Below are 25,653 nucleotides of genomic sequence, written 5' to 3' on the forward strand. Positions count from 1 at the left end.
CCATTAGCCTCGATGAAATCGACTTTGAGAACGACCTGCTTCGTCCACCTGGTTGCCACTGAATAGCCGATGCTACGGCCATTTCAAACATAGATTGGTGAGCAAGGTATGGGGGGAAAACCGGGAACGAAATGAAACAGATTCTTTGGATTATAGCGGAATGAGAAATACTGGCCAAGTTACATTCGCACATGCAAGGAATGGCATGGAGTTGCTTGCTTGTTTGTCCAAAAACGACACAAGCAAACAAAAACAGATGAGATCATTCGATTTACAGAATACTTAAATCACTTGGCATCTACTGTCATCATAGCTCTTAATACAGACCAGGTCCTGACAACACCGTCGCTACATTGAAAGCTATCATTACTGTCTCTCCATTCTTAGGTTTCTCTTCCAGATGTTTCCCTTTTGACGCTCGCGTCCCACGCAAGTTCCTTCCTTAATTATTTCGCTGACTGCCGCCATAAACTCTTGTTGTCTCAATCCTCCTCCCCTGCAGCTTTCTCGTGGTTTTGGCCTGGGGTCTCCAGAGGGCCTTTACCAAAGAGGGTCGTCCTGCCCCAGCCCAAAGGGCACGCCCAGGGACAGCTTCAACTCCTGTCACTCCCCCGAGGCGGAGGACGCCACTGACCTGGTAAACGGAAACCACGTGGCAGCCTGGCGTCTCTATTGTATGCGTGTCATAATTAACCCATTCTGGGCGGGAACCCCTTTTGGTGTTAGCATCATGTTATGCTTTAGCTATTGAAAAATAGCAGATCTACAAGCTCATAGCGCGCCACCGAGTGGCGCGCTACGAGCTTGTAGGTCTGCTATTTTTGAAAAATCGAAGAACGACTGACAGAAAGAAAACTGTCAGGATGTAAAAGACATTTTTAGAATCTGATCTCAGGTCAAAATGGGTCAAAATGGGTTAAAGTGTTCCCAGAGTTTTCCGGTCGTGATCGCCCTGAAGTAATCGTATTTGAACTGCGGCATTTGATGTAGTTACATACTGTGAAAATAACCAAACTACAAGCTTGTAGATTGGCTATTTTCACACTCTTTCTTACGTAATATTTGACAATTTGGCTAATTTGGAATAATTAAAAGCTTTAAAAGTAATTAAATTATTACTTGGAAATGTGCAGATACCCTGTATACATTTACACATGACGGCACTAGTGGGAGTATGGCTCCTTTCACACTGTTTCACAAATCACAGATTAGGACTAACAAAATTTGAGATTTTATTTAGCTTTAATCCATGCCCATTTTTTCCCCAGGACTCTCTGTCCCCCACCACGGTCAGCAGCCCCTCCTCCTCGTCTCGAATCGTCTCGCAGATAATCGGCGCCGAGGACGATTATTTTGATTCGGACCACGAGCAGGTAATTTAACACGGGGAAATTGATGATGTTCATACAATCATTTAAAGCTGCTATCAGATCAGTCAAAATTAAAGTTCATTTCTTTAACCCCATGAAAGCTGGCATCCCCATTCTGTGCATGTCATTATAGGCAAACCATTTCAATATTGTTCAATTTGAGTGCTTGTAGATCAGCTCTTCATTATTCACTGTGTGATGAATTATATGTGGCTTAAAGCCATGTAAACAGCATATACTTCGCTGAGTCCCCCTGGGATCTATACTAGGCCTCCTCCTTTTTTCAGTCTGCACCAAATATCGCCTGTGAAAATAGCCGGTCTCCAAGCTCACACCGCAATGTGTTGTGGTGCGTTTATAGCTTGTATATCAGCTACTTCTGCCGAACGTTCGTCCCCAGAATAAGGGCACTAGGACTCAAGTGGTTAAGTGTTCAATTAGTAATTCTACTCTCCACAATTATAATTTACAGTTTACGCATTTAGCAGGCACTCTAGTCCAGTGTCCTTATCTAGAGCTCTCTGCTTTGTGAATGAGGTCCAAACCAGATTTGAGCAAAGTGCCCTGATTGACTGAAAGGTCAAGCAGCAAGTGAGTGTTCTGTAAACTGTTGTATTTTCCATGTGTTGCAGCAGACTAACGGCCAGTGTAGCAGCTTCCAAACCATCGAGCTGCTCAAGTCTCGTCCTGCCCACCTGGCAGCTTTCCTGCATCATGTTATCACACAGTTTGACCCTGCTCCACTGGTAAAAGCACTGTCCTCTTTTCACAGCTATTTCACGAAGATTTATTTTATTCCAAAATGTTACTCACTCATGTCAGTATCGGCATCAGCCAATTGGTGCATCCCCTATCGGTCTTAACAAAGTAGAAATGTTGCTATATGTTTCTGACCAGTATTTGCATCCTTAGTTGTGCTACCTCTACGCTGACCTGTACAAACAGACCAACTCCAAAGAGACCAGACGGGTGTTCATGGACCTTCACACCTTCTTTATTGACCGGGGAGCGGTGAGTACACTTCCATTTGTAGATCTGTGTTTTTCTTTACATGACCTAATCAATTTTATGAGTTCATTCAAAGAGTACATTTGTAACCAATTAAATGATCTTTCTGTGGTACAGAATTTAAAAGTTGCTGTTCCCGAATGCATCTCTGCTGATCTTGGTGAGTATGTTTGGTCACACTTTCAATTCTCTTGGGTTAACCCCTAAGCCTCGTCTACCACTTTCAAACTGACATCCCTGTTTTGGGCATGCCATTATGGATGCGAAAGCAATGTCTGCATCCGCCGTGCTCTTATTTTTGTATCCCTCATGACAGACCGCCGGCGGACAGAGTTGATCCCAGAGGAAATAAACAGACAGCATGTTCAGACGCTGCAGGATTCTCTCCTTGTTGACATCCAGAAGAACCTGGAGGACTTCAGGTAAACTTCTTCATTTGAGTTGCGACAGTGATCCTTGTCATTTCACTGACCTGCAGCCTCTTCCTCAAGGGCTCACGCATAACTCTCCCAGACGTGCTCAGGCGTGCCCGCCCAGCCAGCCGGCCCGGCCGGGCCTCGTCCACCCACTGCTGTTTAGCTGGTTGTTTTTTTCCCCCAAGGTGTCGTCAATTTGTTTTCAAATGGCACTTTGGGCTGACTCTCAGCATTATTATAGTGAACTAAAACTAATGAAATTAATTCGTTTTACTTAAGTAGTAAGTTAACTAAACTAAAATAGCAGATCTACAAGATTTGTGAGCTTTGTAGATTAGCTTTTTTCAGCATGCAAGCAAGTATAAAATCAGGCATTACAATGCCATGGATACGTGCCAAAATATATATATATTTTTGTCAACAAAATCAACTCTAGATTTAGTCAACTAAAATCATACGTTTTATTTAGTTGACTAAAGCCAAAACATCTCAGACGAGTAGAATATGACTAAAACTAATTGTATATTTTTTATTCCAAAGACTATGACTAAAACTATTAAACTTAAATCTAAATGTGCTGTCAAAATGCACACTGTTTGCAGGCACAAGCGCAGTATGGGCCTGACGCTGGCTGAAGTGGAGCTGGCCAGGCTGGACCAAGAGGGAGTCAGAGACCGCGGCACACTGGAGAGGGAGCGCTCGTACGCCGAGAACATCGTCACCAAGATAGAGGACGTCCTGTGAGTGGAAGCGCCCAAAGTTTTTCATGTCAAGGACCCCCAAAATGATACTCATTAGCCTGTGGACCCCCCATTTGAAAATATATGCCAAGGGCCCCCATAAGAGAAAGATTTTTACGGGCTCTAGGGCCCCCGGTTTGACCTGAATTAGGCTATTTAATGGCATTTCTAGGTCTGGGACCCCCAGTTGTAAAATCAAAGTTAATTTAACTCTGAGACTGTACAAATGGAATCAAATGGACCCGTAAGGGTCCATTTGATTCCTAACTATCATTTAGCTGGGGACCCCCTGGAACTCCCTGAAGACTTTCGTTTTTATTTTAAACAACATACACAATCTCACACGCATGCACACAAATGTGTGCCTGAAGACCGACACACACACACACACACACACACACACACACACACGTTTGTATTACTATACTTAAAATATATTAGGACATCAATTATCAAGGCATTTTATTTTACCATCGTTTTTTCCATTTTAAAGCCTGAGTTATACATAGCTGTGTGCCGATGTCACACACTGAAAATAGCTGATACCGGTATTATACTACCACAAATACAAGTACACACACACACACACACACACACACACACAGAACCTTACACCATGAAGTGAAAAAATGCTGCCCCTTATTGTCATTGTTTGTTTGTCTTGTTTCTAGGTTGACAACTCAGCCCACAGAGGAAGAGAAATGGTAAGCATGCTGTGGAGGCTTTGGAAAGGCTGAGATGAAGACAACTGCTCAGGGGCTCTGTGTGGCACGGATGCTTCATGACCACGTGGTGTCACATGGCCTCTCCAACCATCTGTCATCGCTGTGTACATGAAGTCGTCTGTCTTCACAGTATTCTCACACTAAGTGGAGCTGAAGCTCTTGTGTCCTAGCACGCCATGTCGAGTTGTTTCTTTGAAAAAAAGCTATTGCACGATTGATTTAATTGCAAAAGCCAATGCAGTTCTATTAAATCTTTATGTGACATGTGTATTTCTTATAGCTTACAGTTTCCAGGTCCCTTTTTGAAGTTTGAACGGGTCTAATGACTTGAGAGCAAACACACTTTGCGCGGGTGTCATCCAAGCCCCTTTTCACATCACAATCACTTTACAGAGTGCTTTGGCAGTCTCTTAATCCATTTAGGCCTGACCTCAAAATTAAAAAAAAATCTTCTAAATCCTCCAGTTTTATGAAATAAATATTTTCACGATTTTTAAAAAATAGCAGACCTACAAGCTCGTAGCGCGCCACTCGGTGGCGCGCTATGAGCTTGTAGATCTGCTATTTTTCAATAGCTAAATTACAACATAATGTTTAAAACACCAAAAGGGGTTCCCGCCCAAAATGGGTTAAGCACCTAAACCCTATCCCCTTTGTTGTACAGAAAATAGCAGAGCTTTTAGATCTGTCATTTTTGCCAAACGTTCACCTATTCATGCCGGAAGTGCACCTATTTTGACATGGCCTGATACTACAGATACTGTGGTTCATGTGGTTAAATTAAAGATGGCATGTCTGCACCGTGTTCATATATATGCATGCAAGACTGAATGCCATATGGTTGCAGCATATATACCAGATGGCAGTGGTGGGAGAAGTACTCAAATAGTTGTATTGTTTTAAGTAAAAGTATCAATACTGAATATAGAAATACAGAGATTAAAATAGGGTGCATTTTGCAGCCCAAAACGCAGTTTATATCTAAGGGACGCAATAAAACAACGACCTTTGCATCCACGGGACGCACTACTGTACTGTTTTTTTTATTCTAGTTTATTTTGCTAGCTTTAGTTATAATAATCATTTCTTCTTCTTTTTTCTACATGAATATAACCACATTATAACCATATCAAATTAAATGAGAGTTAAATGCTGCAATTTGTAAATAATTGCAAAATATGACTCCTAACGTTGTTGAAGTGGGACTCATAAAATGTCCCTGGAACTCATCTAAAAGACCATCCCTGCATCCCGGGACTCATTACATTAAAAACCTATTTACATCACTGGAAATACTATAATTATAAGAAAAAACTCAATGTACTGTAATGTAAAAATTACAAAAGTACTGGGTTTTTCAGTTTTTAATACAGGTTTCATATGTGACGCCTTGTGAGCTTGTAGATTGGCTATTTTCAAATGGCCGAAATGGTTAATATATGTTTTGTAAAAATAATAAATCTAAGTAATTGTAGTAGAGTAAAAGTACAGTATTTGCCTCTGAGATGTAGTGGAAATACTCAAGTAAAGTACAAATACCTCAATTATAATTAAGAACAGTACTTAAGTACTGTTACTTTCCACCACTGCCAGATGGTATGCAACTATGCATGCACAGAAGACCTTAAAAGGGGTTTGTACGGCATATGGTCCCATTAGTCACATTGTAGAAACTTGTATTCATTCTCTTCCGATTTATCACTCTTATCGTGTTAACTAATACAAAAAAGATAAATACTAATGCGATGATTGACATGACTGTGTGATTTGTTTTGTAGCACTACTATGCAGTACGTCATCCTTACATATATGAAGCACCTTGGTGTGAGGGTCAAAGAACCACGTAGCCTTGAGTCCAAACGGGTCCGCATCAACTTCCTTCCCAAAATCAAGGTACCTCGACACCCCACCCATATCCCTATTTGTACTGTTGTATAGAGTGCCGAAGTCCTGACGTCACTCGCTCATCCCCTCGATTCCCCTGGTTCACGGAAGTATATTATGAGGCCATCTAAAATCCCCCCTGGGGATTACAATGCAAATAAAAAGTACATCTACCGATATTGACGTCTGACTTCGGTGCTCTATACTGTTCCCTCCTCCCCATATCCCTGTTTGTCATTTCATTTAACTATCCCAGTTCACTCCACTTCACCTGCTTAACACACACACTCTCTCTCTCTCTCTCTCTCTCTCTCTCTCTCTCTCTCTCTCTCTCTCTCTCTCTTCGTTTTGCTCAACAGAAAAGTATCAAAACTGAGAAGGAGGGAGGAGAAGAGAAGAAGAAAGCCAGGTTTCCCAGCATCATACCTCAGCGGCGGCCCAGCCGTGTCGAATCCGCGTCAGGTGAGTCTTGTGCTTTAGAATAGGGGAAACACACACATGCTGTGAACAGGCTTCGAAGCATAGCGTTGACGTGCGTGAAGTGCCACCCATAAGCACCAACAGTATGCGGTGCGCTGCCGCGCAGCTGCCGATTTGTAGTGGGATATTCCTTTAGCGTGCATGGAGTAGTTGTGTTGTGTGTTGTGTCGGTCATAAACGAACAAATAAATGAACGGCGACGTTGGTGAGACTGTTCCGACTGCTCCAGCGCGAGCTTTAGGACGGGGCCCCCATAGCACGCAGAACAGCTACTAGACTAGAGTTGCAGAGGAGAGGAAGGTGGTGACTGAATGGCCGAGACCGAAATGGATATATCGTTCTTCGTTCACTCTGAACGAAGTGCTGTGACCGACCGGTCTGCTAGCCAAACTAACTGAACGAAGTGCTGTGACCGACCGGTCTGCTAGCCAAACTAACTGTGAACGAATGTCCGACTTGGGTCTGACCGAGTCTAATATTGTATGACTGACTGACTGTAGCCCTCTGGTTGCAATTACTACTTGCAACACGTGCAATGCAAAACAATGAACGGGTCTTTTCACTGAACGACCGAACGATGATCATGTTCACTGAAATGAAACGATAGTTCCCATAAAAAAATGTCTGGCCTTCTTTGGCCCATGGTTGTGGAATGACCTACTACAGTCCAGACTAAAATTGGCTTTGAAAGTTCCCTTGAGAAGTTTCAAAAGTATCATAGATTGTACAGTCCAACACCTGCAAATGTTTGGATATGTACTAGCCTATGTTCATGCCTATATATTTATTATTTCAGTTTATATTTTGTATATTGTGTATTTTGCCCTGCTACTAAAAGATTAGGACTTTGGTGATTTGTTGTATTTATTTCATAGGTACTTTGAGGTGTATTATGGATGTTTTATTTGCTGTTCCAAAATGTGACATTTACGATGTAGTATTAAAGTGTCATTTTATTTCTGCCTCTTGGCCAGTTCCCACTTGTAAAAGAGACACAGTCTCAATGTGTTTTTACTGGTTAAATAAAGGCTAAAATAAATCACTAGCATGGAGGGGGGTTTGACTCTTGTTTCTTGTCTCTAAACAGTGGGCAAGGCCCTGCAGGAGCGGCCCAGACCTCAGAAGCAGTTGTCTCACCCTACGTTAGGAGCCAGTGAGCAACTGGACGGAGGAGGACGTCTGAGAGGCAGCCAGTCCAGTGAAGGCTCTGAGCTCACAGCGTCCATCGCCACCTCCTCACCCATCAGCGCCACCTACAGCTCTGATGCCAGCAGAGACGCCGACTTAGGTGAGCAAAGTAAAACAAAAAACAGAATGGGGGAGCCGGAATGAACCAATTCAACTATTGATTATTTTCTTTGCAATTAGGCTATTGATTGCATTTTCGAAGTGCAGTCTTTTGCGTGCGCGCGGGTGTGTGTGTGTTTATATTTTATATAATTTTTTAACTCTTCGTCTTTTGATGCCTTTACCTACTTTCGTCGCAGAGATCGATATATATATATATATATATATATATATATATATATATATATATATATATAACCCTGTTCTCCTAGTTCCTGTAACACTCCGGCTTCCGGTGGTACGATGAAAGAATCCGTGATCAAAACGAGCTTGAATGAAAAAAAAAAAAAAAGCTTATTTTGCGGCTCATAACAAGGATGAAAATATCGATAAAATAGAAAAAGGTTTTTGGAAAGTGAAATATCCCTTTAAGATTGAAGTAAACAGTGGCCTTAATTAAGCCACCAGATGTCGGTGTCTGTGGTGAATGAGTTAATATATTGATGAAGCAATTCACCACTTTAGCGTTATTTACTTCATCACACCGCTGTTGTTGGAAAAATAGTTCAAATAGCTGATCTTCGAGCTTGTAGATCTGCTATTTTAACTATTTCTGAATTTTGTTTTAAAAAAAAGTTTTAAGCTTTTTGCCTATGACATTTTGTATCAATTATTAATCATCTGTTTAATGATCTATTAGATCTGTAAGTTCAATTAACATTTGCTCCCCCAAACTTTTGACTCATCACCCAGGTGGGACTCCAACCTCTGGCCCCTCCAGGCTGAGTGGCGGCATCCAATCAGATCTTCTGGATGGCTCGCCGGACACTTTGGACCAATTGCAGGAGGAGGATAGAGAGAGTGACAGGTGTGACATCATCCTCACCTGGGGGGATGGCTAATTGATTAACTACATGCTCATTTGGCATTTCTTTGCCAAACTTTTTCTAACAGAAGTATTTGTCCTCATTTGCAGAATACCTGAAGGAACACCGAAGGCCATTAGAAGGTGAGAATTACCTCCATCAATCAACGTTTGTCTAGACCTCGACCCAATTACTGATGTTTTCACCTATATTTTGTGAAATCTATTTGAAAAACGAATGCAATCGTTTAAATGATATATGAATAATATATGAAGAATGTTTAACTTTAATTATACACTGGACAAGCATAAGTAAATATAAAATGCTCACATAACCTAAACTAAAGCCTTATTCAAACAGTTTCCTGATATACAAGCTTTGTTGCGAGCTTGTAGGTGTGCTATTCTTTTAAAGAAAATAAGCATTTAATTAACTGCCGATATTGATACATGGGGTCAGGCTTTATTTTTGTCCAGTATAATCTTCCACTAAGAAGCGGCGAGGCCGAGGTGAGACTGCACATGTTTCTCATGAACCTTTTGGCTGTGCAATCCGCTAGGCTTGAGGGGCTGGGCGCCACTGACGTCCAGAGCGAGGACGACCAGGGAACGGACTCGGAGCTCGACCCCCCCAACTGGCAGCAGCTGGTGGGCCGCGACGTTCTGGCTGGTCTGAGGCCTCACGAAATCAAGAGGCAGGAGGTCATCAACGGTGAGGAGATGTGGTTTATTCTATTCCCATTAAGGCCTGAGACAAGATCAGAAATGATAAACTGTACAGATTCTTTGTGGATTTATTTTTATATTGGCTAGGAATATTCCCCATAACTTTTGATTAGAACTGGCCCTGTGCGTAACCTGCCAACCATGTTCTGGCAATTCAACAACATGAAAATGCAGGTGTCAGGCTATTTCATACCTCCTTTTTAGGCAATGTGTCCACTGTCCACTAGAGGGCAGTTTCGACACAAATGCTTTCTGACAACAAACTAGTGCTACTGTTTTATTCAGTAGGCTATTTAATTCTCCACCCATCTGCTTCCAGCTGTTCTGGCATAGCTTGTTTGTCCCTGTACCCGGGCAAAGTGACATTATACGTGTGTGTGTGTCTCCCTCCAGAGCTCTTTTACACAGAGCGTGCTCACGTACGCATGCTGAGAGTTCTAGACCAGGTGTTCTTCCAGAAGCTCTCCAAAGAGGCCATCCTTCCTCCTGCTGACATCAAGAACATCTTCACCAACCTGGACGAGATTCTGCAGCTCCATGGTGAGACACACACGCACGCACACGTGACACACACGCACACACCCACGCACGCATACGCGTGCCAGCATGCACGCACGCACGCGCGCACACACACACACACACACACACACACACACACACACACACACATACACACACACTCCATCAAAACGCCACTAGAAGAAAGAATATGTGGGATAAAGTAAAGAGTTTAATCTTTACTTTAATCTTTATTAATAATCCTTGTTAGCATGCACGTGCACGCGCCCACACACATGCACGTGCACGCGCCCACACACATGCACGTGCACGCGCCCCCACACACACACACACACACACACACACACACACACACACACACACACACACACACACAGCATCTCTTTTATTGACATGACGTTTTCTTTGTATTTCAGTTTCAATACAAGATCAGATGGCAGCCACTCAGAAAAGGAACGAGTCTTCTGTAATTGATCAGATAGGAGATGACTTGCTCTGCTGGGTAAGTACAGTTCTCACGTTGAAATTGGGTTTTCCATTTTTATAAAAAATTCGATTAAGATGATGACTGATGTGATTTAAGAGACTATACGGTACACAAGTAAATGGAAACTTGAAATGGCTTCCAAGTGAGAAATGTCTGCTGTGCATAATAGTCTCTGGAGGCTCACTCCATTTTCAAAAGCTTCGGTGTGACTGTCTGTACATCACAAGTAGGGCTGTAACTAACCATTATTCTAGCCATTCATTTTTCAATTGCAAACCTTTTCATTGGCTATTTTCGGTCGTAGCACAAAGCATCTAGTGGCTAAAGCTCAAACACTTCACATGTCGAAGAATAAAAGCATTGCTTGGAAAAGAAAACATTCGAGTTGCCTTCCCCGTAACAACGCATGACGTGATAGGCATATCTAAGTGGAATTGAGCTCAGGAACCTTAACAGCCACTCTCCACTGTAAATGGGACCACTCACACAAGTAGCCTAGATGGTGCTGACGTCTCGGTATCCATCCAGGCAGCATACATCAGACCAGAGGGCAGCCCCATATGGGCCTGACAACCATGTCTCTATATGTGTGGGTATAAGTAGGGTAAACAACCCCCTGGGGCTGCAGGCATTGATTTTACTCTACATTTAAGCTTAAGCTCTCTCTGCATTTGGAGCACTTAAGCCCTGCCCACTTCTGTGAGCTACACCCCACCCCACACACACACACACACACACACACTATATCCCCAATTAATGGTTACAAGAACCCGACGCACATATCGACTGACTGTAGCAATCCCCGCCTCTCTCTCATGTTGCCTCTGTCGTGTGCTTCCAGTTCGGCGGTGGACAGGAGGAGAAGATCAAGCAGGCTGTGGGAACGTTCTGCTCAAACCAGCCCTTCGCTCTGGAGATCATTAAGACGCGGCAGAAGAAAGATTCACGCTTCACCTCCTTTATGCAGGTAGGAATTAATTCAGCTCTACTGGTCACTTAAAGAAGAAATAAAAAGAAGAAAAATATATACATACTATAGACATGTAGCTTGATAACAATCGTATAAAGCAGAGTTGTCGACTATCTGGGGGCAGGCAGAAATGTGTTGAGAATGTTTTAAGGTCATATTTCAAAATAAGTCAACATAGCTTTACTGAATAACTTGTAGAATTCCGTCAAAAGGACAACATGTAAAATGAATATGGTATGAGCTCATTAGGACTTGGGAGACGTCCGAGTGGAATAGTAAGAGAGTGGCGACACTAGCGTTGACTCCCATTGTAACAATGGAATGCGGAAGTGCTCATTCTATCTCAATGGGATAGTTCCAATGTTTGGAACTATAGCCCATAGGCACCCCGCCATGCGGCGAGATCAAAGCGTGTCGCCACTCTCTTACTATTCCACTCGGGGAGAGGTACGGATGTCGGTGGAAAGGAAGGTCAAGTTTTAATTGTGTCATTACCTACCTATTGACTGTATTTGTGTCGTCCACAGGAGGCGGAGAGTAAACGACAGTGTCGCAGGCTGCAGCTGAAGGATATGATTCCTGTTGAGATGCAGAGACTCACCAAATACCCTCTGTTACTGGACAGCATTGCCAAATACACAGGTACAAATACCCTCTGTTACTAGACAGGCAGCATTGCCAAGTACACAGGTACAAATACCCTCTGTTACTGGACAGCATTGCCAAGTACACAGGTACAAATACCCTCTGTTACTAGACAGGCAGCATTGCCAAGTACACAGGTACAAATACCCTCTGCTACTGGACAGCATTGCCAAGTACACCGGTACAAATACCCTCTGTTACTAGACAGGCAGCATTGCCAAGTACACAGGTACAAATACCCTGTTACTGGACAGCATTGCCAAGTACACAGGTACAAATACCTGCCGTTACTGGACAGCAATGTCAAGTACATACACTTGCATATCTCCGCGGTCCCTTTTCCACTGAGAACTCAACTGTGAACAGTGGGCTGCTGCGGAAATCGAAATAGATTTTTTTTACTACCCTCCAGGCAGAGGATCTGTCTAACCAATAGATCAAGATCCAACCCACTCTCTATTCATTTTATGTATCACAGTATTTATTTAATAGGCAGGATAGCCTCATTCTCCTATAACTCACTTAACCCACTCCCACTGTATTGATATTATGAATGGTGATGGTGTGCTGCTCCTAGCTGAACAGCTCATCACACAGACAATCACTGATGTACTCATAGCAGCAGGACTGATGGGCAGTGTCTTTATAGTACCACTATACTGAGGGTCTGCTCCTGCCTCAGTGACTTAAAGGTCATATTGAGCACATTTTTATGTAGATGAATTATTAAAAGAATTCCCACCTGTGTGAAGTGAGGGGCGCTCTTATCGTACATCATCATGACGTAAAATAGACACACTATGCCTATTTGCTCAGACACTAATGTGCAATTCTCCATTCATTGTGAATGAGAATTTGTTTAAAGGATCACTTCACCCTTTTTGCAAAAACATATATGTTAATGATGTTTAGAAGATTTAGAACACTTTCCTGGGGTCTTTATGTGTGTTATACTGTATGTGGTTTTAGATAATTTACATTTTGGCGGTGTCATGGACACTGCTAAAGTCCATGATGTCCATGATGCTCACGGACTACAATTCCCATAATGCTTTGGTGCACTGCTCCTCCTTGTGGATAGGGGGAGGGCTGTCTTACTAAGACAACATGTAGTCCAGAAAGTAAGTGAGCCCAGTGTCCATGACATCATGGACACTGCTAAAACCTAAATTATCTAAAATCACATATTACAAACTTTCTTTTTTTCTTCTTTTTTTTTCCTTTTAATTTTGCAACCCATTTTTTTCACCCAGTGTCAATTATCTAATGTAATCCTGGGTGCTTACACTTACACCTCCTCTGCCAACCTGGTGGGGGGCAGCAGACTGACCTCATGCTTCCTTCTATGCATGAGGAGTCCAAGCTGCCTCTCTTCACCTGACAGGGGAGAGTTTCCCCGGCCGGACGTAGCATGTGGAGGGAACAGGTTATTCCGACCAGTTCCTATCCCCTCCATCAGGCGCCCCGGCTGGCCAGGGGGAGGTAGTAACATATTACAAACATAAAGACCCCAGGAATGTGTTCTAAATCTTCTAAACGTCATTAACATGTTTTTTTTTTTCCAAAAAGTGTTCTTTAAGATAAAGTTTGTGGACGGTAACTAAAAGCTGGATGTAGGAGGGGTGGCAGGTCCCATACATGAGTATTTTGCAATTAATTAATTATTTTGGTAATTTATTTCCCGCTGTATCAGCCTAGTATCATTCATACGTTGGCGAAGAGCGCCTTCTGGTGATATTGGCCACGGAATGAAATTTGAGTCAAAGAGATACAATTCACCCTTTGTCAAGTCCCGCCCATAGCTGTGCCCTTCTTCGCACCCATTGGTTGCCGTTTCGTGGTTGGACAAAAATCCTCTCTCTCCATCCACTACCATTGAAATAACGTGTTTTTCAGTTGCTTCATATTGATATTCTGCGCACTCAATTCTTATTTTAAATTTGGTGTCAGTAAAAAGGAACATCACAGGTGCAGCATGCCATGGTGACTGGGCATTATCCAGTTTGTTTTTATGATGTTTTTCCAAATTCAACATAAACAAAAAGGTGGAACCAGGGCGGAACAAGGCAGAAAGAGCCTGCTGGTTAGTCAGCCAGGGACCAATCAGAAGGCTGACAAAGGGTGAATTGAGGAACTGGAATCTAACTCTGACCTAACAACAGAAGAGAGATGGCGGGGGAGAACCAAATGAAGTCTTATATGTGTGGGCGACATGCCAACCATTGTGAATCACAGAGACAAATGGACAGATTATCATTGTAATGGTCCGGGGGCGGTAATGCACGCTTTGGGAAATGTCTTCTCCTTTATTTATTCCCATCATTTTAACCTTTTTCGCAGTTCTGGGTTCACACCATGAGAATGCCAAAGTATAACCAGCTATTATGGGATCTTAACCCATTTTGGGCGGGAACCCCTTTTGGTGTTAGCATTATGTTATGCTTTAGCTATTGAAAAATAGCAGATCTACAAGCTCATAGCGCGCCACCGAGTGGCGCGCTACGAGCTTGTAGGTCTGCTATTTTTGAAAAATCGAAGAACGACTGACATAGAAACATAGCTTTTTCAGAAAACTGTCAGGATGTAGAAGACATTTTTAGAATCTGATCTCGGGTCAAAATGGGTTAATGCTCCCTTCTACTGTTCTACTGTATCATTATTTCTGTGGACGACGGTCCATCATTTTAACACCCTGAGCAGCATAAACGGAGTTATCCGTCCTATCAAATCGTAACGCCCAGTGCTCAGAACGGAGATTCATAAAAGGACGGAGATTTATTGATATCAAAACCGATCACATCGCTGGGAGCGTCTGTTGGGCAACATTGTATGTAATTTCCGGGTTGGGACGTCATTCGAAAATCTTAAAACGTGAATAACTCTTGATCTAAATCATTCCGTCCAATTCTAATCAAAGATTATGTTTTAGACGGGCCATCGCGGTCCCGTCGCTAGTCGTGTTAGAATTAATCATACCTCCCGTTGTTGTCGATCGCCTCGGGGGTGTTTTGGCTACTTCAGCTACATCCAGGATAGCGCCTGGTGCGTCGCTAAATGTGCTCCGCTGCTATAAATCGCTGGGCGTTCTGATTATATGTCCTAAATACCCCCGGGCGTTCGGGGTGTTAATGTTGGCCACGGTGTTGGGTTCACGCCGTGAGAATGCACTGATAATAAAGTATTACCAGTTATTATGAGATCATAATGCTCCCTTCTGCTGTATCATAATTTGTGAGCAGGACGGTGCGTTAATGAATGGAGGAAGTCTGCCAGATGAGCGCCCCCCCGTGCACAAGCCATGAGGCTTCATTCATCATGTGACGTACTAATGTATTTTCAGACAATGCAGTGGAGAAGGACAAGGTGAAGCAAGCTGGTGAATGCTGCAGAAAGATCCTCAATCACGTTAACCAGGCAGTCAAAGAGTCAGAGGACAAGCAGGTGTGCTAAGTCTCTTTTTATTCACTTGTTCGTATAGATCTCCCTCTCTTGTTGCAACATCTTTCACGATGCCGTGTACAGGGCAAAGCTCTTACTGTAGAGCTTATGTCCTTCAAGCAGGTGTGCTAGTCTTTTTGTATTCACTTGAACGCTTTTGAGATTTTCTAGTGGGTCCTGTTCCAGAAAAGGAAGAGAACCACTAGATCTCCCTCTCTGCTGTCTTACTTGTTGCACCATGCATTTTCACCATGCCTTATATTTTTCACAGGAATTCCCCTGGAATATAGCTATGTTCAAACTGGCAGGCCAGGTCTTATTTTGAGTCATAATCAGTCATAATTGATTGAGTCAGACCTGTGCCACATTCTTGTGCCATATTCCTCGATGCTTTGAAATGCATTACAAATCTGATTTCTGAAGGTCTTAAAAATGGTCTTAAAAAGTCTTACATTTTACATTCAAAATGGTGGATGAGTGACTCCGTCGTACTATAACACATTATAGTAATAATCGAAAATAGCGTCGCAACGCATTGTGACGGCAGAGTATAAATTAACTTCAACCCCAGCATCCGTACTGTGGGGAAGGCTTTGGCAGAAAATGGCCGACGGACAAGCTTACAGCATGTCGCTACGTGTTGTGAGCTTCTCGTTCTGCTATGTTCACAATAACAGAAAATACACTAGCATTTAGCCCTGATGGACTCCGCTCAACCATACAGGGTTTTAGCGGTTAAGCATTACTCACTCTTATGTCGTAACCAATTCAGAAAGGGTCAGTGATGTCTAAATGCACAAATCCGATCACTCGCATATAACAGCGTGGACAGCCAGTCCTAAAAATCATATTTTGAGAAACAAATTGGATTTGTTACAGTCTGAACTCTGAACAAAGCCTTATTAATATCTGAATCCCTCTCCTCTCCTCTCCCCCGCCTCTTCTCTCTCTCTCTCTCTCCCACCAGAGGTTGGAGGACTACCAGAGAAGGTTGGACCTCTCCACTCTAAAGCAGACTGACAACCCCCTGATCCTGGAGCTCAAGGTGACTTTTTTTTGAGTCCCCCCCCCCCCCCCCTTTCTTTTCGGAAACATTGCCAGTTTTGACCTAAAATGTGCCCTAGTAGTCTTCTTTGTATTTCTCTGCGAAATGCCATTTTGTGGTCAGGTGGGGACACCTGTCACCACTCTCTATTTTGAGCATTCACTATCGAAGAAAGTAATGCTACTTGTAAACGGCATCCATTCATTTTATTGCTAAAGAATCTTATTGTTATTATTTCTGTTCCTTAATTCTTGACTTTAATGTCCACCAGAACCTGGACCTCACTAAGAGGACGATGGTACACGAGGGACCACTGTCATGGAAGGTCAACAGAGACAAGAATATCGGTACGTTAACCACTCTTTACAAGTGTTTCTCCCAAACAACCTATTCCTAATCTAGCAGCGTTTTATCGTAAACCTGCTTGTCCGTGGTGTCGAAGTACTGCTCCCTCTGTCTGCGCACAGAGTTGCACTGGTGTAAAGTCACTAAGTACTGTACTTAAGTACAATTTTGAGGTATTTGTACTTTACTTGAGTATTTCCAATACTTCTACTTCTACTCCACTACTATTCTATACTTTAGTTACTAGTTATTTTTTACAAACATTAACCACTTCAGCCCCATATACATTTCGGCTATTTTCAAAATATTATTATACATTTTAAATTTTTGAATGGGACGTTCTGCATAATGAGTACGTTTACTTTTGGTACTTTTTGATGCCAATACCTTTGTACTTACATGTTGAATTCCGTACTTTTACTCGTAACAGCGCATTTCCACATTGCGGCATTGATACTTTACCTAAGTGAAACATGCGAGTCCTTTTTGTCCTTCCTCACCACCACTGTACAGAGTTGTACACGCTCCTCCTGGAAGACATCCTGGTGCTGCTCCAGAAGCAGGACGAGCGTCTGATCCTCAAGTGCCACAGCAAGAACCTGGCGGGCAGCGCCGACACCAAGCACCTCTTCAGCCCCATCATCAAGCTCAACACGGTGCTGGTGCGCTCCGTCGCAACAGGTCAGTGACAGTAGGCTGACCCACGGCAGTACACACATCCATAGGCTGAACCTGAGAAATAGTTCAAGTTATTTTAACCCATTTTGACCTAATTCTACAAATGTCTTCTAAATCCTACACAGTTTTCTGAAAAAACCTATGTTTCTATGTCAGCGGTGCTCAACATTTTCATGTGAAGGACCCCCAAAAATATCTGGATTTGGCCGCCGACCCCCATCTGAAAATATGGTGTTCCAGGGACCCTCCAGAAGCAAAGATTTTAGTTAAAAAACATTTGCTCTGAAAGAATCTATATTCAAAGATTTGCGCCACATTTTACGATTTTTCAAAAATGGCAGACCTACAAGCTCGTAGCGCGGCACTCGGTGCCGCGCTATGAGCTAGTAGATCTGCTATTTTTCAATAGCTAAAGCATAACGTAATGCTTAAAACACCAAAAGGGGTTCCCGTTCAGAATGGGTTAAAGTAAGACTTAATTCTTTTCCTGCCATCTACTTTTCATTATTTCCACACAACATCTCTATATTAATGACATAGTTTAATGTTGAAAATGAGTTCTATCGCCCTTTAAATAGGCTCTATATTCCGATATATAGTAATCAGTCCTCCCCATCCCTCCGGCTGTTAAGTAAACATAATTATCTATACATACAATTGAGAGAATTCCACGACCACAATCTTCTGTGGCGGAAGCACACATTTTGTGGACGTAGCTGTGAGAATTCTAGTAGTATACATTTTCGGGTTGGCATACCAATTTCACCCTATCAGGAGATACATAATGTTTAAACAAGTGATATCAGAAGGGATGAAACTGAAAACAAATATGATCAAACAAAATTCTCTATGAAATTGAAGCTGATAATAATCTTTTGAGTTCTCGCTCCTGGTTGGATAAAATTGGCATGACCTCAAAATGTATTTTCTTTTTTACTAAAGAGCTGGAGAGATGGGGAGAACCCTGTTACTGAACAAATAGCCTATATAGCAATGAATACTATTAGAATATAGAGCTTTAATATTAACCAACATTTATTCTTTTTTGTTAACGAGAATATATCACTTACACCACATTGTAATCAAATCCTGTAAATGGCCTGTACAACTCATAGCTCATGTCTCTGTCCCGCCAGACAAGTCTTTCTGTACAACTCATAGCTCATGTCTCTGTCCCGCCAGACAACAAGTCTTTCTTCGTCCTGTCCATGTCGGAGAACGGAGCCCAGATCTACGAACTCATGGCGCCCACCGTCTCCGATCAGAGAACGTGAGTCCGCCTCCTCGAGCTCTAATCTAGTGTAGTGATGCAGTGATGTAAATAGGTTTTCAATGTAATGAGTCCCGGGATGCAGGGATGGTCTTTCAGAGGAGTCCCAGGGACATTTTATGAGTCTCACTTCAACGACGTTAGGAGTCATATTTTGCCATTTTTTACAAATTGCAGCATTTAACTCCCATTTCATTTTATATGGTTATAATGTGGTTATATTCATGTAGAAAACAGAAGAAGAAATTATTATTATAACTAAAGCTAGCAAAATAAATGATGCTTTCCTGATTTTAATGGGTTAACAGGGACCATTTGGTTCTTAACTATCAATCATTTAGCTGTTGACCCCCTGGAACCCCCGCAAGGACCCCTGGGGGTCTGCGGACCACACTGTGAGATCCACTGGTCTAATTATTCCCGTCTTCTCTCCCTCGCTCCGCCAGGTGGCAACGCCTAATAACCCAGAGTGCCGACGCCATGAAAGTCAAGCCTCACAGCGTCATACCCTTACCTCAGACAGAGTACGTATGCTGCCTTATCCTGCTCAACCAGCTGCTGAGTCAAAAATGATTTCCACATTTTACAGAGCTTTGTGCTGAACTGAACCGTTTCTGTTTTCCGTCCTCCAGTGGGGACAGAGACGGAGTGGAGATCATCACGACGGGCGTTTCCAGACTCACTAAAGAGGCAGACCGCACGTCCACTGGTAGCACCCGTTCTACTGGTAACTGGAGCCACGTTTATCCATTAATGCGCCGTTGTTGTGTGATATTGTTTTAAATCGATACAAAACAAATCCTCTCGTGTGCACCCAGCTTAAGGCCAGGATTATGCTTCAGCACAAGGGTGTGTTTGGAGTTGCATGGGCCATAGAGGCTTTTATAAAACATGTACTGTATAAATGTTAATGTCCAAAATGGAGACACCAGGGATAAATTGCTTAATAATGAAGTTGATCTCGTCATAACCCTTACCCCCGCAGATAAAGAGAGCAGCCCCGTCGCCCCCAGTGGCGTGGCGCAAAGCTCCCTGCCGGGCAACAACCCTTTTGAAGGAGTGAAGATGGAGGAAGAGGACGAGGAAGGCTTCGAGGACCGGGAGATCCCGTACCGAGCAGCTGAAGACACTGGCGAGGGCGACTCCTTCGACCTGTTCCCCTCGCGGGCAGACGAGGCACTGAAGACATGTGAGTGGAGATGGTGTCCACACTATTTCACATCCGGCTCAGTGACTAGACTAGAGTAGTCAGTGATTCCCAACCTGCGGGTTTGGAATCAGTTTGGACGTGTTTGGACCTGTTACACGTCTTTGGCAGTCCAGAGTGTATTATGCTACAGTGCACAATGCCATGTCAAAGTGATGAATTAATCTTTCTACCCTGCCTATATACCCGCAGTGGCGTCATTGAAGCAAGTGTTGGTGACCCAGCTAATGTCCCAGGAGGCCAGCGAGCGCGCCCAGCGCTCCTCCGGGGCCCGCCTCCTCAGGACCACCTCTCTGCGGACCCCCGTGGACAGCCGAGCCCGGGTGCCGGTCCACAACGGCTCGGAGAAGAGCCGCACGCAGGGCGAAGACCCGGCTCAGGACCTGGGCTCAGGGGACACGGGCTTCTTCGATTCCCCTGAGGACTATGGTAAGTCTGCACTAATGTATTTCAGATGATTTAAACATGACTAAAACAAAATGAAATTTTACTCGAAAGACTATGACTAAAAACCAAATCAAAATGTACTGTTCAAAAACTATACTAAAAACTATAAGCCCGGTACTACTTATCCTCAGCACACATGTCACACGTGTCAGATCAGACAACACAGGGACACTGGCAGAACATTCACTAAAAACGCCAGGACAACGCTCCACACGTCCCAAACTCTTCTCCCTTCTGGCTCCAAAACTATGGAATGCACTTCCCATTGCAATCAGAACTGCAGACTCACTCCCAATCTTCCGCCATAGTCTGAAAATGTAGATAGCATTTTATGTAGACATAGCATTCCATTGTGTATACGCATAGTCTCATTGTACATGTATTCTACTGTTAGACAGATGTTAGGTTCTTAGCTTACTTATGATTCTTGATGACTATTTATTACCACGTGGTGTTCTTGCTTACTGTGAATTGCTCTGGATTAAGAGCGTCTGCTAAATTGTAAATTGTGTGTTTCTGATTCTACCACCAGCGGGGTACCTGGTGCTGGAGGGCTACGGGGGTCCGGGGGAGAGCACCACGGACGACGACATCATGGCGATGGCGAGCACGGGGAAGCAGCTGAGCAGCGCGTCGCGGGGCTGCGTAGCGGACTCCGGCATCAACCTGAGATTCTCGTCGGTGTCGGCGGGCGGCAGCCTCTCCTCGTTCAGCAGACAGGTGCTGTGTCATCTCAGAAACCTGCAGTCCGACCTCAGCTATCTGAAGGTAACACATTAAAAACACTAATGCACATGCACGCGGGCACACACACACACACACACACACAGGCCACCGTAAACAGCTAAAATCAATTCTGCAACTAATAAAAACTAAACTAAAACTAAATGTTGGTGACTTTCAGAAACTAAACTCAAACAAGCAGTCTGAAACTGAACTGACGCGAAACATGACAAAAAGCTCTTGTAATCTAACAATGGGTCATTTTCTACTCTTGCAGGAGGTGGAAGCCAAGTATAATAACATAATAAGCCAAAGGCCAGAGAGGTCACCATCAGATGCAGATGGAAATAAAGGTATGTCAAATGTGTTATTAAAAAAGAAATTGCTGATCTACAAGCTCACAATGTATTTTAGTACTTTGCCAAAAAGAGTAGCAGCAAAGGGCTGCAGCTGTGTGGTTGACACAGAGCAGCGGCCAACAGTAAAGGCCTATTCATTGGGCAGTTTTCGGTGAAGAGGTGACCACCGGAAACTACAACATGATGTCACGCCGTGGTGGTCTCCACTCACACAACACTGTTTATGCTAACCGGCGGTCACCTCTTCACCGAAAACTGGACTATGAATAAGCCTTAAGCCAGCTCTGAAGTTGGCATGGACTACTAGGCGTTTATGCTCAACACCACTTGAGATGGACAGAAACAGCATACTTTAGCAGTTGTAGACCATAAACGCATCCTATGTCAAGGAATGGCAAAATCTACCTCAGTACCTCCTGTGATAGATTTCACACAGCGAATCGGAGATGATAGATAACGAGTGTGAGGGTTTTTTTTTTCCCTCCGTGAAAAAAAGGTAGAACATTCTTTTTGACAAAATCAAAACTGGATTGGGAAGCCGTCCTGAACTGGAATCTGGTGGAGTATGCCGTTACCTTTTGAAGTAGTTAAGGAATATTTATACTACTTTTCAAGAGTGACGTTCTTCACACAAGAATAGATCTTCACGCTTGATAATCAGTTATGTGCAGTATAAGCGACATCGTCAACGTCGTTAGATGGAACATTAACCTGAGCCTTTTTTCATTATTTTTCCCCAGATAAGAGATAGTGGGAACTTCGACGCCCAAGTCTCCTCCTCCGGCTCTGGTCCCAAAGAGGAAGTGTTAAACGACGAGCAGTCTGTTTTTGTACTTCCTGTTGTCCTGGACTTCCTGGACGTTCTCGATAAGCTTGTCCTCTCACTGCTGAGCCCCTCCCTCCATCACAACCGTCGCCCACACGGTCGTTACCGCCACAGAGAAACGAGAGAAACTGAGCATGAGCAAAAAAAAAAAAGAAATGAAAAAGACGGTTTTGGAGGGTGGAGGTGTCCTCCGGACGCCCCTCCCCCTCCATCAGCACAAGGCAATCAGGGAAGTGGGATTGCCCCCCGCCCCCAACCCCCCCCCCCCCTCTTCCATCTCTAGCTCCCCCACCCCAAGTCCCCTTTCTCCCTGCAAGAAAGAGAACTTATACCAAAATGTACAAAGATGTGTGTTTAGAATATATATATATGAAACACAAAACAAGAAGAAAAGGAAAATTTTTAAGATAATGTATTAAGATTTTTTTTTATCCCAAGATGTATTTATTTTCTTTCTTTTCTTTTTGTTTTCTTTTTCTTTTTTTAAAAAAGTGTTTCCCACGTTGCTTGCATGCTTTTGGCCATCGGTCTTGTGACCTATCGGGCTGCATATCCTGCTTAAAAATGTAAAAAAACAAAACATAAAAAAAACAACACACAGGGGTAGTGTGTGCGTGTGTGTGTGCGTGCGCGTGTGTGAGTGTGACTGCACACTTAGCATACTAGCACGTTAGCCTAGCTTACCCTGATCAAATTAGCAGGACTATTATTCGGACTGAGAGAGGGAGAGACCAGAGTTGCACTGGTGGACAGATAGAACCTGAAGTGTTACAACTCTTTAGAAACGTGTTTTTTTGTTTTTTTTTAAGAAAAGGAAGAAAAAGTCTCGAATTTCACATAAATTCTGGGATGGTGTGTTAACTAGAATGAAGAGTCTGAAGGCTCTGATCTGGTCCTGTTGCATTTCCGTTAGCTGCTGGCGTTCACCTGCTTTCTCCTGCCGTCTCCCCAACCTCGTCACGGCGGCGGTGCGTGGCAAAAATAGCAGATCTACAAGCCGGCAACGCATCGGGGGAATTTTTGCCGCCCGTCTCACAGAAACCGGCGCCATCCTCTCTTGTCTCGCTTCCTCTTCAGCTCTCGTCATCCTCTCCTGTGCTCTTCTTTCCTTGCTCCGATGTGTGTATCTGGTTTCCTTCTCAACTCACTGAAGCTTCAATGTATCCTCCCGTCACACGGTGGGCGTCGCTTGCCGACTGATCTTCAAGTTAAACATTGTTTTTTGATTATTTGTTAATCTGTTAACCAGCTCTAGTGCAGCGTGTGACAGTATATGTTAAAGTGGAACTGCTCCTTTAACAGCAGCTGCTCCTTGTGTTTTCCTAGTCTGGCGTACCCGGTTGTATCGGAGATCTCTGGTTGAAATTAGGTCTCTAAATTCAATGTAGGGGCTTAAACTGGGTGGAAACAATTAGGCGATTTAACAACTTTCAAGCTGGTGTCCATATTTTGCGCATGCAATTTTAAGGCGACATGCAAGCTCACAGTGCGTTGTGAGCTTGTACGTTGATCGTCTGTTTCCCCCCGTGCACCACCCCTTTGTGCGATGACAACAGCCAATGCAAAGACTTAAGGTCCTTTATTGAGATGGTATCGGGATTGGTTTTCAAAGCGATTCGCCGTAGGTTTGTTCGTTCCATCAACTCCATTGGATTTAGATGTGGCGAGACGTATCCGACCGAAGGCGGACATCTCCAAGTCGTTCTGACAAACGCAAGTCTTTGAGACGAGAGGCCGTGCTGCATGAATATCAGCTGTAGTCGTCAAGTGACGCCGTCGTTCTACCGAGTGTAAATCAGGCTTTATGGGTGTCATTCTCACCATAAGCCCTTAGTGGTTTTAATGCTTTACTTGTCCCTTCGTCCACACACCGTATGTGTTGCTCCCCCCCCCCCCCCCCCCCCACCCATGTGCTCATGGGCAGTGGTGGAAAAAGTACTCAATTGTTTTGTTTGAGTAAAAGTATCAATACTGCAATATAGAACTACTCCAACTTGAGAAAAAGTATTGTCGTCAAAAGTAGACATTATGCAGAATGTCCCATTTAAAGTTTTCAAATGTTTAATAATATTTTGAAAATGGCAGGTCGCATTGCGACGCATTGTGAGCTTTTCGATCGGCTATTTTCAAATTGCCCAAATGTATATCGGCTGAAGTGCTTAGTGTATGTTTTGTAATGGTAATCAAAAATCTACGAAGTAGCTATTAACTAAAGCTTTCAAATAAATGTAGTGGAGTAGAAGTAGAAGTACTGGAAATTAGAAATATTCAAGTAAAGTACAAATACTTCATCATTTGTACTTAAGTAAATGTACTTAGTTACTTTCCACCACTGCTCATGGGTGTGTTGCCTGCTGTCCCCCTCTCACGTCGTGACGGAGCGACCATCGTCTCCCCATTCCCCCCCCCCTTTCTGCTACTGCCGTGGAACGCTGAACTGACTGATCTTCTAATAATGTCACAGAGGTCAAAACATATACTGTACAATGATCAACATGGAAGGCTATGCATAAACTTTAATAAATAAATAAATAAATGGTGCCATGACACATTTCAAAAGGACCTTTTTGCATGTCTGTTTTTTATACTCTTGAACTCTTCGACATTCATTTAAAGTGAAAAACAAATGAACAAATCTAGCTCGGGGATTAAAAAAAATTGCGTCTGTGTGATTATGTCAAGTTAAATCGTCACAGTTCAAAATACATTTCTTGAATGGAAAATGGGAATTCGAATCTCGTCTGTGTAGTCGTGTGTTCTCATGTTTTGCTTTCACCGTCTGCGCTGTGATGCGATGATGTCATTCTGCCAGCATGTATTGTGAAACTAAAGTCTAATTTGTGTTTTTCAATTAAGTGGCACAAGACCTAAATAAGTGACACGGATGATGTAAATCAGGCTTAAAGGACCACTTTTCAACATCTCTTCATATAATTGGTCCTCACTAATGTTCATGATAAAACACCACCATTTTTTCCTACTCAGTCTGTGTCTCATAGGAGGGCTTTGGGCAGTTCGGACACCCGTCCACCTGTGACATCATCATTAGGCAGATTTTTTTAAACAATATTTGTTTTAAAATATATTTAGATTTTTATTATCGTGAGAACGATGGCTTCAACCTTTGCATTGCAACTTTTCAGGAAAAGAAAGCCTGCCGTTTCTATTAGCTTGGATTCACCATCGATGATGT

General features: G+C 43.2%; 1 protein-coding gene across 8 annotated transcripts in view; it reads left to right on the forward strand.

Annotated features, from left to right (window-relative positions):
* The window catches only part of arhgef12a (Rho guanine nucleotide exchange factor (GEF) 12a), a 60,491-nt gene extending 35,472 nt beyond the window's left edge, over window positions 1-25,019 (forward strand). For 6 of the 8 annotated variants that reach the window (XM_079513448.1, XM_079513451.1, XM_079513452.1 and 3 more), the window contains 30 exons: window positions 503-637; window positions 1,269-1,373; window positions 2,003-2,116; window positions 2,283-2,381; window positions 2,496-2,538; window positions 2,695-2,800; window positions 3,397-3,534; window positions 4,206-4,238; window positions 6,038-6,152; window positions 6,503-6,605; window positions 7,711-7,911; window positions 8,664-8,778; window positions 8,887-8,919; window positions 9,336-9,487; window positions 9,895-10,041; window positions 10,437-10,522; window positions 11,349-11,474; window positions 12,005-12,119; window positions 15,463-15,563; window positions 16,528-16,605; window positions 16,877-16,952; window positions 17,464-17,631; window positions 18,811-18,898; window positions 19,345-19,422; window positions 19,531-19,625; window positions 19,884-20,087; window positions 20,298-20,534; window positions 21,085-21,320; window positions 21,553-21,628; window positions 22,375-25,019. In XM_079513448.1, coding sequence (XP_079369574.1) covers window positions 503-637; window positions 1,269-1,373; window positions 2,003-2,116; window positions 2,283-2,381; window positions 2,496-2,538; window positions 2,695-2,800; window positions 3,397-3,534; window positions 4,206-4,238; window positions 6,038-6,152; window positions 6,503-6,605; window positions 7,711-7,911; window positions 8,664-8,778; window positions 8,887-8,919; window positions 9,336-9,487; window positions 9,895-10,041; window positions 10,437-10,522; window positions 11,349-11,474; window positions 12,005-12,119; window positions 15,463-15,563; window positions 16,528-16,605; window positions 16,877-16,952; window positions 17,464-17,631; window positions 18,811-18,898; window positions 19,345-19,422; window positions 19,531-19,625; window positions 19,884-20,087; window positions 20,298-20,534; window positions 21,085-21,320; window positions 21,553-21,628; window positions 22,375-22,385 — 3,414 coding nt within the window. In that variant the 3' untranslated portion in view covers window positions 22,386-25,019. The remainder of the gene's footprint in view (window positions 1-502; window positions 638-1,268; window positions 1,374-2,002; window positions 2,117-2,282; window positions 2,382-2,495; window positions 2,539-2,694; window positions 2,801-3,396; window positions 3,535-4,205; window positions 4,239-6,037; window positions 6,153-6,502; window positions 6,606-7,710; window positions 7,912-8,663; window positions 8,779-8,886; window positions 8,920-9,335; window positions 9,488-9,894; window positions 10,042-10,436; window positions 10,523-11,348; window positions 11,475-12,004; window positions 12,120-15,462; window positions 15,564-16,527; window positions 16,606-16,876; window positions 16,953-17,463; window positions 17,632-18,810; window positions 18,899-19,344; window positions 19,423-19,530; window positions 19,626-19,883; window positions 20,088-20,297; window positions 20,535-21,084; window positions 21,321-21,552; window positions 21,629-22,374) is intronic. The other 2 variants (XM_079513449.1, XM_079513455.1) reach the window with 1 other exon arrangement.
* The last annotated feature ends 634 nt before the right edge of the window (window positions 25,020-25,653 follow it).

Source organism: Electrona antarctica (genome assembly GCF_951216825.1).
Source record: "Electrona antarctica genome assembly, chromosome: 11".
Lineage (NCBI taxonomy): Eukaryota > Metazoa > Chordata > Actinopteri > Myctophiformes > Myctophidae > Electrona > Electrona antarctica.